Here is a 13,722-nt window from a genome sequence, read left to right as displayed (position 1 = left end):
CGTCCGCAACACACTCTCGCGATAACAAAAAAACGGATCCCATACGCTTCAACGGCAAGTTTACAGGAAGTCTCGCGTGACTTGAGAACTTTCCCACGCTTGTGCACCCCCCTCCCCCCGCGTCGCTACGCCGGCCCCTCCCCCTCCTCCTCCCTCAGTCCAGTCTGTTGTTGTGCGGTGTGGAATCTCGCGATTGTTGGCGTTATTAGAGAGAGTTGGTGAAGATGGCGCCTGTTGTGACAGGGTAAGCAGCGAAATTACCAACGGACGGGACATGGAAAAGTTGGGGTTAAAACAAGTTTCGCCTGTTTATTTTAAATAACTCGCTTCAGTTTATTTCTGTACACTCCTGGCGGTCTGTCTGTGTGCTGGCGGGTCGTTTCGCCGTACTTTTGTCTTGTTTTGTGAGCTTTTGAGCGTTGGCTCTTTTATTCAGGTAGCCACTTAGCTTTTAGTTAGCTTATAGATTTTTTTTTTTTTTTTTTTTTTTTTTGCAGTTTTACTTAAACGTTGAATGCAGTGGCGAGCAAATGATTAACCTTACACACAGTAAAACTGAAGAAAAGATCTGTATAGAAACTTTAACGTACTTTAGTATTTTTTTTAAAAAGGTAAAAATTAAGACAGACTCGCGAGTTGGTGCACAAGAGAAAACAGTTCAGCAAATGTTAGCAAACTAAGTTAGCCAGTCTAGTCTAATGCCATGACTGAGGTTTCAGGAGGATTCCGACTTCTCTTGTTTATTTCATGTCAGACCTCCTGAGGTAAAGCTATACTTAACTCTAAAAATGTTCTGAAAGTGCATTTGCGGTCCCTCGTCACAAATATGTGAAATATTAGTGTCTCCTTTTATTAATATTTTATTTTTTATTTTCTCCCAAATTTGGAATGCCCAATTCCCATTACTTAGTAGGTCCTCGTGATGGCGCGGTTACTCACCTCAATCCGGGTGGCGGAGGACAAGTCTCAGTTGCCTCCGCTTCTTATCACGTGGCTCGCTGTGCATGACACTGTGGAGACTCACAGCATGTGGAGGCTCATGCTACTCTCCATGATTCGCGTACAATTTACCATGCGCTCCATTGAGAGCGAGAACCACTAATCGCGACCACGAGGAGGTTACCCCATGTGACTCTACCCTCCTTAGCAACCGGGCCAATTTGGTTGCTTAGGAGACCTGGCTGGTGTCACTCAGCACACCCTGGATTCGAACTCGCGACTCCGGGGGTGGTAGTCATATTAGTGTCTCTTTCAACTTTTTGGGGGGCTGTACTTTGATGAGTCTCAAGAGCTAGTAAACTGCCTGCATGTTTGAAGGAACCTATGATGTTCAAAAATGCTGTCTCTGTAGGCAGCTCGCTAAGTGTTGAGTCACAGCCAAAGAAACTTGTCTTGATCGGATTGTTTGTAGTAGATCCCCAGCAGAAGTTATTTAGCAAATTAAATCAACAGTGATGCTTGAAGTTGTAATGCCACTGTTTGTTGTATTTTGTTTTTTGCAGGAAATTTGGGGAGCTCCCTCAGCCAAAGCGTTTAACGAGGTAAATGCACTGTAAACGTATAATTTATTTTTGTGATCGAATGTTTATTTGGAAAACGCATAAATGAACCTGGTGTGATTTTACAGAGAGGCAATGCGCAATTACTTGAAAGAGAGAGGAGATCAGACAGTGCTCATACTGCATGCAAAAGTCGCACAGAAATCGTATGGCAATGAAAAAAGGTGAGAATGTGTTGAAATTCACCTGTCAATGTTTTAAGGTTGGAATATGATTAGCTGTTGATGTTGTGTTTTAGACTTATTAAAGTCAACATGAAATTAAAATAGGCCCTTCTACTTCCTCAATGCTTGTTTTTGGTCTTACAGTGAACTTTTTTTTTCATTGAGTATTCTGTTTCACTCAACATGCATCACATTACGAGGGTAAAACGGGTTGCAAATGCCTGTTTATGTTGACTGTAAATCAAGTTTTGGTTGGACCCCATTTCTTTCTTAATTTCGTTTTTTAATCAGTTTAAATTCGCTTTGATTCTGCATTAGATTCTTCTGTCCTCCACCATGTGTGTACCTGATGGGCTGTGGCTGGAAGAAAAAGAAGGAACAGATGGAGAGAGAGGGCTGCTCAGAGCAGGAGTCTCAGCCTTGTGCCTTTATCGGTATTGGAAACAGTGAACAAGAGATGCAGCAGCTCAACTTAGAGGGCAAGGTGCTTTACAGATTCAAATTTACATATGTTTTAACTGCCTTCCTAAAAATGTATTGGAAACCATGTTTGAAAGATCACTGCATATCTTGTCGTCTTTATCCCTGTCCTTTTTGCTTCTGCAGAATTTTTGCACAGCAAAAACGTTATACATTTCTGACTCGGACAAGCGAAAGCACTTCATGCTGTCGGTGAAGATGTTCTATGGGAATAGCGCAGATATTGGTGTCTTCCTCAGCAAACGCATCAAGGTCATCTCCAAACCTTCCAAAAAGAAACAGTCGCTGAAGAATGCAGACTGTGAGTCGAATTAATTTCAGTTGCAAAATTTATGTTGTAGAGTACTGTTTTTTTTAGAGTATGAAATCTTGTTTGTGTATTTTAAATGTACCATTTAGTTAAAAAAAAAATTCGAATGGGTTGTAGAATAAACCAGATACATTCTAAGATGCATTAGCATTATGTTCAGAGCTATGCAGTATATAGTGTCCATTATATTGGGATGGCCTGCATTGTTTGGAGTTAATCACTTTCATCTTCATTTTGACTCTCTCGTGTAGTGTGCATAGCTTCTGGGACGAAAGTGGCTCTTTTTAACCGCTTGCGGTCTCAGACTGTCAGTACGCGGTACCTTCACGTGGAGGGGGGAAACTTTCACGCCAGCTCACAACAGTGGGGTGCTTTCTACATTCATCTATGTAAGTCAGTCACCTAACAAGTCTATTAAAGGGGTCATGACATGAGGAATCAAATTTTCCTTGATCTTTTAACATAAAAGAGGTTTTTGTACTATAAAACCGTACTGTAAGTTTCAGAACTCAAAACATCCTCCTCACTGCAAAAAGAGTATTTGTTGAAACCAATCTGCCAAAAGGACTCAATCTCTGCTTCCTCCACATTGTGATGTCAAACTGTAATAGACATTAGCATCTGACCGCCTCCACAATAACGCATCGATGCCTACTTATCACTTGATAAGTGAGATGATGAGGAGAGAGCAGGTCAGTCAAGAGCGAGAGCCAATCACAACAGTGGGTGTTTACTGTCAAGTCTTAAAGGAGAAGCAGCACCAAAACAGAGCGTTTCTGACAGAGGGTCAGAATTGAGGTGGAAAATGATCATGTTTTACAAATATATGACTTTGTTAAAAAAACTTTAATATTATACAGTTGTGCTCAAAATTCGCATACCCTGGCAGAAATTGTGACATTTTGGCATTGATTTTGAAAATATGACTGATCATGCAAAAAAACGGTCTATTATTTAAGGATAGTGATCATATGAAGCCATTTATTATCACATAGTTGTTTGGTTCCTTTTTAAATCATAATGGTAACAGAAATCACCCAAATGGCCCTGATCAAAAGTTTACATACCCTTGAATGTTTGGCCTTGTTACAGACACACAAGGTGACACATACACAGGTTTAAATGGCAATTAAAGGTTAATTTCCCACACCTCTGGCTTTTTAAATTTCAATTAGTGTCTGTGTATAAAGTCAATGAGTTTGTTAGCTCTCACGTGGATGCACTGAGCAGGCTAGGTACTGAGCCATGGGGAGCAGAAAAGAACTGTCAAAAGACCTGCGTAACAAGGTAATGGAACTTTATAGAGATGGAAAAGGATATAAAAAGATATCCAAAGCCTTGAAAATGCCAGTCAGTTCTGTTCAATCACTTATTAAGAAGTGGAAAATTTGGGGATCTCTTGATACCAAGCCAAGGTCAGGTAGACCAAGAAAGATTTCAGCCACAACTACCAGAAGAATTGTTTGGGATACAAAGAAAAACCCACAGGTAACCTCAGGAGAAGTACAGACTGCTCTGGAAAAAATTGGTGTGGTTGTTTCAAGGAGCACAATACGACGATACTTGAACAAAACTGAGCTGCATGGTCGAGTTGCCAGAAAGAAGCCAATGACACAAAAAAGCCCGGTTACAATATGCCTGACAACACCTTGACACGCCTCACAGCTTCTGGCACACTGTAATTTGGAGTGACGAGACCAAAATAGAGCTTTATGGTCACAACCATAAGCGCTATGTTTGGAGAGGGGTCAACAAGTATTGTACTGTAAATGATCCTCATGGAACATATTAAAATAATAATAAAAAAGGCATGTCATGACCCCTTTAAACACAACATCACACGTCAAATCCGTAACAGCACCAGGGCTCAATGTTAAGCTTTTCCAGGTACTCGTTCTTCAGAACATAAATAACTGATAGTTTAGTACATCAGTTAAACATTGCTTGTTTTTTTGTTTTGTTTTTCAAAGTCTGCAGACTTTTTGTTACATAGTGATAAAAATAACTGAGATTTTGTTCACCCTAGTGGATGATGAAGAGTCAGAGGGAGAAGAGTTTACAGTCAGAGATGGTTACATCCATTATGGTCAGACGGTAAAGCTGGTGTGCTCTGTTACCGGCATGGCTCTACCGCGACTGGTAAGCTGTTATTCACCTAACATTCATCCTGACAAAACAGAATGACTGAGGTTGTTCATGATTAAAAGGCAACACATGTTGGTCTGGGGTGAGTGAGTGAGTGAGTGAGTGAGTGAGTGAGTGAGTGAGTGAGTGAGTGAGTGAGTGAGTGAGTGTGTGGTGCAATGAAGGGATAATTTATTTTTGTGTTTGCTCTGATTTTAGAGCATATATTTTTTTTATGCAAACAATTTGTCTTGGCAGACTTACTGTGTACATTGCAAGAATGTTTTCAATGGGAAAGTCTCTGTGTGTATAGATCATTCGTAAGGTGGATAAGCAGACAGCGCTAATGGATGCTAATGATCCTGTGTCCCAACTACATAAATGTGCCTTCTATCTTAAAGACACAGAGAGGATGTACCTCTGCCTTTCACAGGAGAGGATAATACAGTTCCAGGTAAGCCTTCGTATGCTTATAGAAAAGTTCTTAGATTAATTTTGATCAATCCTTTGTAAGCTTGTCTTTTAAATTAAATTATAACATGATAATTGTGACTTTACTTTTGAAATATAAACAATTGATATATTTTCCTCCTAATTCTAAACCTCTCCCAGGCCACACCCTGTCCCAAAGAAACGAACAAAGAAATGATCAATGATGGGGCGTCATGGACAATCATCAGCACAGACAAAGCAGAGTATACTTTCTATGAGGGGATGGGCCCTGTACCCTCACCTGTCACACCCGTGCCTGTCGTTGAGAGTTTACAGGTAACGCACACAGACACTCAAGACTTTAAAGGTGCTTTAAGCATTTCCAGATGTTATTCTCACTGGAAATGCTGTTTTTCATGGTATGATGCCTTTAAGAATGTGAGAATTGCTTGTAAAATCCATTTGTGAAAAACTATCAACAAATCTGAACCCCGAATGTTGTAGCTGAATGGAGGAGGAGATGTTGCCATGCTGGAGCTGACAGGCCAGAATTTCACACCTAACCTCAGAGTCTGGTTTGGAGATGTGGAAGCTGACACTATGTACAGGTGACACAAACATACCAATCAAATTTCTGTACAGTTCAGTAGATATGAAATGATTTACTGCTGAATCAGTCCTGCCATAAAAGGGTGGATTCCTGCTCTCCATCTGTACTTGTTTGTGCTTGTCTACCTTTTAAATGTGCCCTCTGTAATTAATAAAGTTTTACTCCTTAAGAAATTAATATTAATTTTGAAATAATGTGTAAAATCATGGCCACGGACATGACTCCAGATCTCATTAACCTTATAAAAGCTCTTTTGTTCTACATGGAGAGGGTCCCCTCATGGGGGCTGGCATGATGATCACATGGTCAACTGAATACTGCTTTCTTAATCTCAGTAACCGCCCTTTGATTAAGACACTTTTACTCATGGATTAAATTAACCATGGCTAACTGTAAATAGTGAATTTCTATAATGACATTGGTAACTGAATATTTTTGAGTTTGAATGATGCTTCATCCATGCTAGATGTCAGTGTTAGTCCAAGAGGATTTGCTTTGAATTTGTTGAAGTGCACCTTCAACAAACGGACATAAAAATAAATAGACATAAAATTTTTATTTGTGTTGAAACAAATTATTATGTGAGGAGAAAGAGACTACAGTGCAGAGTGATATAAAGATACTAGCACATCAGCGTGGGAAATCCCTGCCTGGGCAATGGTCAATTTAACAGTTTAGTGGTCATGTACAAAAATATTTGAAAGCAGAAGGCTGTGATTGACAGTCAGAATCAACAGGGTTCCCACGGTCATGGAAAACCTGGAAGTATCAGGTAATTTAAAAAAAATTATTTTCCAGGCCTGGAAAAGTCACAGAAATTAGCAAAATAATAAAAGTATTGGAATCAGAGATTACATCTGCTCTGTGCTGCCCGCCTCACTGGGCTCACTGCAGTTTGCATACCACAACATCCACTCCACTGATGATTCCATTGCATCTACACTACACACTGCTCTCTCCCACCTGGAAAAAAAGAACTTGTTTGTGAGAATGCTTTTTGTAGACTACAGCTCAGCATTCAACACCATAGTGCCCTCCAAGCTTGATGAGAAACTCCGGGCTTAAACAGCTCGCTGTGCAGCTGGATCCTGGACTTACTGTCAGGCAGATGCCAGGTGGCTAGAATGGGCAGCAACATCTCCTCATCACTGACCCTCAACACTGGAGCCCCGCAGGGCTGTGTTCTCAGCCCACTCCTGTATTCCCTGTACACACATGACTGTGTGGCAACATATAGCTCCAATGCCATCATTAAGTTTGCTGATGATACGATGGTGGTAGGTCTGATCACTGACAATGATGAAACAGCCTACACAGAGGAGGTGCACACTCTAACACGCTGGTGTCAGGAGCACAACCTCTCCCTCAGCATCAGCAAGACTAAGGAGCTTGTGGTGGAGAAAAGACAGAGAACACAGTACCATCACCATCAGTGGAGCACCAGTGGAGAGAGTCAGCAGCTGCATGGGGGTGGGGGGGGTGCAGTGCATTTTTATTGTATACAGTCTTATTTTGTGTATACTGTGTATTTTATATAATTTTTTTTTTATTTTTTTTTTTATACAGTCTTATTTTGTGTATATTGTATATTATTAGGTGTATATTGTGTTGTGTAACCGATGTGTAAACTGTGTTATGTGTAAATCAGATGTTTATTGTAATTGTCATACTACTGCACCCAAGACTTTCACCCACTGTTGCACTTGTGTATATGGTGGAGTGACAATAAAGGGATTTGATTTGATTTGAGTGCGAGCGCGAAAGCGAAAGCAACTAATGACAGATAGAAATAACCACAATGTGAATTTTACAGTTTTAATCCGTTTTAAAATATAACCTTGTGAAAGTGATCCGAACCATGAAGAAACTGCAAAAGTTTCTAACTATTTTAGCCCCTGTTTCAGAACAAATCAAGCAAGCTACAGGTTTAAAAACGGCCTAAATCACAATTGTTTATGCTCACGCGGTACTCCTGTTGTTATTTCGACAAGTTCCACGTGACAGGGAATCAGAGAGAGAGAGTTGCAGTGTTGGTATGTTTGTCACCCCTGCACCATTTTGTATTGGGAAGTGTGTCATACCGCCGACTGAAGAGAGCGAGATCCCAGCAAATCAGTCTGCAAATGTGACACCTTCAGCCAAAATCGAGATGTTTGGAGTCTGCTAGTGTGGCAACGGCTTTAGTGAATCAGTCTGAATTAGGGCTGGGCAATAGGATGATGTTATTGTATATCGACGATATCTTACAAAGATCTCGATGCCGATTGCGACACTCAGTTGACAGACGATGATTGACAATATCAGGAAATGGCAAAACCATGAATCTGGCAAGTCAGCAAATATATTGAACAGTAGTCCACAGTGTAAAACTAGCACCTGCCAACCGCAAAATGTGACTAGGCTGAATCCAGTTCACAAGTGTCCAAATCTCCTCATCCAAATGTATTTCATGTGCGGGTCATTTTGCCCATCTACCCGTAACGGGTGGGCAGCCTGTAAGATGTCTCGGAGTGACACATGACAAGAAATGCTGTTAGTCACAAAGACATTTGCTTGAAGAAACACACTATTATATTTTTAAGAACAGACAAAAGAAAAGCTGTCAATGCTTGTGTCTGATTCACTGTTTGTTTTGAGGTGCGCAGCCTGTGCCTGTCCTGTGGTACACACACATGTAAAGAGTTATCACTCTTTTTTCTGTTTCATTCGTCTGAAAAATGTTTGCAAGAATAATGTCGAACACACATTTGGGAGCATTATTTTGGGAACACAAGGGAATTTGTTAGGCTTATTATTATGATAATTATTATATTTACATATATAATTGTCTTTGGTTCTTAATTTGATCACTTCATTATTTTATTGCTTTTATCGTTTAAAGTACAATTTGAATTTAGAAATGTATTTGTTTGTTTTTCATGTTTCAATCAATTTAATTTTTAAAGCAAAAAGCAAAAATATTCACCGACCCTCGGCAGGGGGGTTGAATATATAATCGTATATCATTATAGGTTTTTAGGCGATTATCGATAACATATTTTTTACATATCGCCCAACCCTAGTCATTATTTCATTTTAAAAATCGGTCTCCAAAGAAATCTCAGACGACTAGAAAATGTATGGAAATTAATTGGTCAAAAAGGGTGAGAACCTTGAATCAAGTATTCCAGAGAGTCATGTAATAATGTTTTGAACCAATTGGTCTTTCAAAGTGGTCTAATTGTATTGGCAGTAATGTTGTACAAGTGGATTTTATATTATATGTAAATTTCATGTTTCTGGCAGGTGTGGCGAGAGCGTGCTCTGTGTGGTCCCTGACATCTCTGCATTCCGTGAGGGGTGGCGTTGGGTTCGTCAGCCGGTGCAGGTTCCCGTAACTTTGGTCCGTAACGACGGCATCATCTACTCCACGGCTTTAACGTTTACCTACACACCAGAACCAGGACCACGCCCTCACTGCAGCGCCGCCGGAGCCATACTGCGCACCAACAGCAACTCATCACCATCATCTTCATCCTCCAGCCTACTGCTGCAGTCAGCCGTCGACAGCCAGGCAGGATATGCAGCTGGGAGCGTGTCTTCATCTTCCTCTTCCTCGGCTATGTCTGTTTCCTAACCTGGGGATCTTCACGTTTGGTTGCGTGTGTGTGTATGTGTGTGTGTGTAAGTGAGCCTGCTAGAGAGATGGTGATTTCGTCAGCTCTTAGACTCTCCAGCAACGATTCATGGAATAAGGATCTCAAATCATGGAAAATGGTGCCACAGAGAGAGAAGCAAACGAGAGATAAGACTTCACAGAAGACTGGACAGAATAAATGAAGATGTCTCTTTTCTGTTCTCTCTCTGTCTTTCTTTGTTGCGGTTCTTTTTCTATCTGTTTCCTCTTGTTTGAGGATACGGCAACAGAACTGATGCGTGCCATGGATCAAGATGCCACAGGATCAATGCATTAGCCTTAAATGAAAACAAAAAAAAAACAATCAGTCACAAACACTTTCTCTTCAAATCAAAGCCTCTTCTGTATGTAAGCTTTGAGAGATTTTGTTTTCTACTAAAAGGCTCAATGCACTGGTTTTCCAGGCTTGAAGAAGAGTTATCATAGTAATATAGTTTTTACGGACCAAGGAATATTATTATTATTTTTTTTTTTTAATTGATATGTAATTTTATAAGCTTTAGCTAAGGTACATTTTTCACCTTTTTCAGTTTTATAACATATAGTAAACTTTTGTTACCAAATAGTTTTGTATATTTCTTGTGAGCGTTTGGGCTCAGAAGGAGAAGTTTCATGCCTTTTGAAAGGCTGAACTCATAGCTGCCTTGTCTTGGCAAATGCCTTAAATCTTCTGCAGTTTTACCTGACCTTTTCTCTTTTGTAATAATATTTGTATGTCATGTATTTTGGTCATTCCCCCCCCCCCCCCCCCCCACTAAACTCTGAGGTGTATACAATATTGATGCCGTTTTTCGTATTTGGGAGACAGTGGCTCTTGATTGTTTTTTTACTTTTTCATATGAAGTCTTTAACACACAAAAGCTTTAACTGACTTTGCCAGATGGCCTTACTCGCCATATCTTACTCCTCAGAAACAAACTGCCACTGACCTCTGGTCCTTTTTCATTGGCTATAGATGTTCAAGCTGCCAACACAATGGCAGCAATATCTAATTAAGTGCTTGACTCAAAGCCTTTGGTGGGGAAGGTCAGTACTGATCTGGTTTGTAAATCATTCAGTGCCATGTTTTTTATTTATAGTATCAAACTGAAAGCAACATGTAGGAAAAATGCTGCTTTGTTGTCATTTGGATCATACCATGAGGAAAAGAGGTTTTGGGTGAAGCACTCTTGATGCTATAACAAAAAAAAAGTTTTTTTTTTTTCCTGTGAGGGAACTGAACTTGCACCCTGGTATAATGTTGAGATTTTTTATGCATTTTACAATCCCCCCCCCACACACACACACAAGAATGATGGCATTCTTGTTGCCTAAGAATGCCATCATGCCCTTGCACATTGTCACTGTACCACAGGGATGCCGGTTTGAATATTGGTGTCACAGTGTGAACATGAAACGTTTGAGAGTTTTAAAGTGAGTGCTGAAACCATATAGAAAACAAGTAGAAGTAGGAATGCTGCAAGTATAGCCATTGCTGTTTTTGCCAGTCTAGGAATGAATGGAAAACAACCAGAAAAAGCACTTGTTATTGCATTGCAGCGCATAGATGTTTGAGGATGGTTTGTAGATCACAGAATCTTATCCAACCATTCATGTGTGACAGCCCATACTGCTACAAACAAATGCATTCTTTTTAAAATTGTTGAGGTGTTTCATTGTGATGTCATGTCACATCTTCAGTTTTTGATGTGCTATTTTAATTTTTAATTTAGCAGATTTACGCTTTAGTAATATTTAGCACCAAAGTTCACTTTTTTTTTAATAGCTATAGAGCAAACTAAAACTGAGGCCTTAAACCACTACTGGTTCAAGTAATTACTGGAACTGATGGTTGGATATAACACTAAAAATCATACCCTTTTGTGAAGAGGGAATGAACATTAGTTTCTGCCTTTTTAAAGATAGATCACAGACCACATAGAAATCTCAAGAGTCTGCACTGTTTTTTGTTTTCCAAGTCTGTTTAGACTCCATATGCATCATCATTATAATTTTGTAAGGGGAACTTGTACAATAACATGCTCTTGATTTTGCTTTCAACTGGTATGGGCTGTATTTTGTAATTATACAGGAACTGCAAAGGTTGTTCCTCTGTGATTTTTATTTTTTCAGTTGTTTCATGAATAATATTGGTATAAGATTCTAAGTCAAAATATTATATCTAAACATTAATATTCTGTTATTAAATTTTTTATATTAATGTTTAAATATTAATATTAATTATTTCTTCTTTGATTGAGGGAAATTTTTATTTGTTGCATTTTTGGAAAGAAGCCCTTGGTTAATAGGTCTGCATTAGAAATTGTCACTTATGGAAGACATAAAAGCTAAAACCATGCATGCACAAAGCCATTATCTAGTATCTACTGTGAGCTGTTTTCAATCAATTCCTCAATCAGGGAAAAATATTAAACTGTCATTTGCAAGCACCGAAATGGAAACTGCCAAATCTAAAGGTCAAATTGTGGAGGTCACACATTACCTTTCAATGTGTTTTCAGTGTTATTTCCTCTTGCATCCCGGTGTCTTCCAGAATATTCTGAACACAGAGGACTGGTTAATTGATTGATTTTAATACTAACCGTGGTGAATTTCATCATCTCTGTCATATCATTTAGATAGTTTCGTGTCATCTGTGCTTACACTGAGCAGAAACTAGTGTATTTAGATCACTTATCTTTGTCAGTTTTTGGTATGTTTTCTCAACCATTACAATGAATTGTTTTACATTTGGATGTTAACCAGCATTTGCAAAGTGGCTGCCAGCCATTCTGGTTTTGAGTGCATGCTGTCTAGAAGATTTTAACTGTGTTGGTGCTGTCTAGCTCTTAAAGGGCCAGTGTGTCTATTGCTTTTGAAATGGATCACTAAACACAGTAATAGATGCAAAAAGTGTAATATGAGTGCAATGAGAAATAGAAAACCTGTTGTTCTAGAAATTGAAGATCAAACAGAATATGAGAATTCTAAAAATATTAGGCTGAAAATGAGAACATCTTCAAATAATGCACTGCCCATGGTAAATCCATTAAAGATGTGCTCTACATACATATTAATGATATTATTACTATGTATAATTTATATCAAATCTTTCAACAAATGGTTTATAGAGTAGTATGTTGTTATATGTTGCATGTTTAATCTAGTGAGTGGCAAATTATCGTGCTGGAAATAAATTGGGCGGATTAGGGTCAGATGTTCCAGTGGATAAACTGTGCTGCCTCTTTAAAGGAATATTCCAGGTTCATTACAAGTTATGCTGAATTGACAGTATTTTTGGCATAATGTTGATTACCACAAAACTTAATTTAGACTTATCCCTCTTTTCCTAAAAAATAAAATAAAAAGCAAAAATCTGGTTTAGTGAGCCACTTACAATGGAAGTGAATGGGTCATTACTTGCTGTAAATTTTAAAATACTGTTTCAAAATTACAGCCACAAGATATAAACAATGTGCACGTTAACCTTATTTTAGTGTGATAAAATTATTTAATATATAGAGGCAGACAAAAAATTATGAAGAGAGTTTGCTTTGAATTACAATGACAGACACCTGTCACTTGTGCATGCTCCAAGGGCCAAACGTTTCCCCCAACCTTTGGCATCCACCCACTCAAGGCCCAGTTTTTATTTTTAGACCATATGGGGTTGTTGAGGTGTAACTTGAAGCCTTCTTTCTGTTGCTGTTTCTGAGTATAGGAGTCCTCAGTTATGTAAATGTGATCCTGAGGTCAGGGATTGTGTGTGGATGCATGTAGAAATGAAAATGTGTGTAACCATAAAAATAAACATTAAACTAGTTTGAACTGTTTTCCCCCCGGCAGGGTGGTTGATATAATTTAGCCTCAACAGAAGCGCGTCGTAATTCTACAGTAGCCAAGTGAAGTCAAATTTATTTGTATAGCGCTTTTCACAACAGTCGGTGTTTCAAAGCAGCTGTATATGCAATTATGGTATAACAGAAACTTAATAGATATAATGCTAGTTGATGTTTTCAACATATTCGTTATGTTTAGTAGCGTATGAAGCGATTTTACAAAGCGTGTTCTTTCCCACGCTAGTTCAGTGGTGCGTGATTAGAGCGCCCTCTTTCTGAAAATGCGTAACAACGTCTGATTCAGAAGGCACGGCTCATTAATATTAATTACTTGCCGCTGTTTTAAAGTGTACGTTACCTAAACGTAACCTTATTAATATTCATATCCCGTGTTTAGCAACGTCGTCCACTCAGCAAATCAGAAAAGCTTACTAGCTGAACGTCGCTCAAGCTAATTAATATTTATTACTCAGGCTCCACCCAGGTGGGATTTGTAATTTGCATTTGGCACTGGAAAAGCCGACGCACGCGAAATGCGGGTGAAAAAGT

At 39.1% G+C, this 13,722-nt stretch overlaps 1 protein-coding gene across 2 annotated transcripts; it reads left to right on the top strand.

The window, feature by feature from the left end:
- The first annotated feature begins 200 nt into the window (after window positions 1-200).
- On the top strand, window positions 201-13,167 carry LOC127445286 (recombining binding protein suppressor of hairless-like). Of its 2 annotated transcripts, none has more exons than XM_051705262.1 (11): window positions 201-244; window positions 1,503-1,541; window positions 1,628-1,723; window positions 2,042-2,207; window positions 2,330-2,504; window positions 2,765-2,902; window positions 4,540-4,652; window positions 4,951-5,091; window positions 5,250-5,405; window positions 5,574-5,677; window positions 8,965-13,167. In XM_051705262.1, the coding sequence occupies exons 1-11, from the start codon at window positions 225-227 to the stop codon at window positions 9,293-9,295; spliced, it is 1,479 nt and encodes a 492-aa protein (XP_051561222.1). In that variant the 5' UTR covers window positions 201-224; the 3' UTR covers window positions 9,296-13,167. The 2 variants fall into 2 exon arrangements, with proteins under 2 accessions (XP_051561222.1, XP_051561223.1); XM_051705263.1 differs by lacking the exon at window positions 201-244 and adding an exon at window positions 646-764.
- The last annotated feature ends 555 nt before the right edge of the window (window positions 13,168-13,722 follow it).

This window comes from Myxocyprinus asiaticus, chromosome 8 (assembly GCF_019703515.2).
Source record: "Myxocyprinus asiaticus isolate MX2 ecotype Aquarium Trade chromosome 8, UBuf_Myxa_2, whole genome shotgun sequence".
In the NCBI taxonomy this organism is placed as follows: Eukaryota; Metazoa; Chordata; class Actinopteri; order Cypriniformes; family Catostomidae; genus Myxocyprinus; species Myxocyprinus asiaticus.
This window is presented reverse-complemented; position numbering and strand designations above follow the sequence as displayed.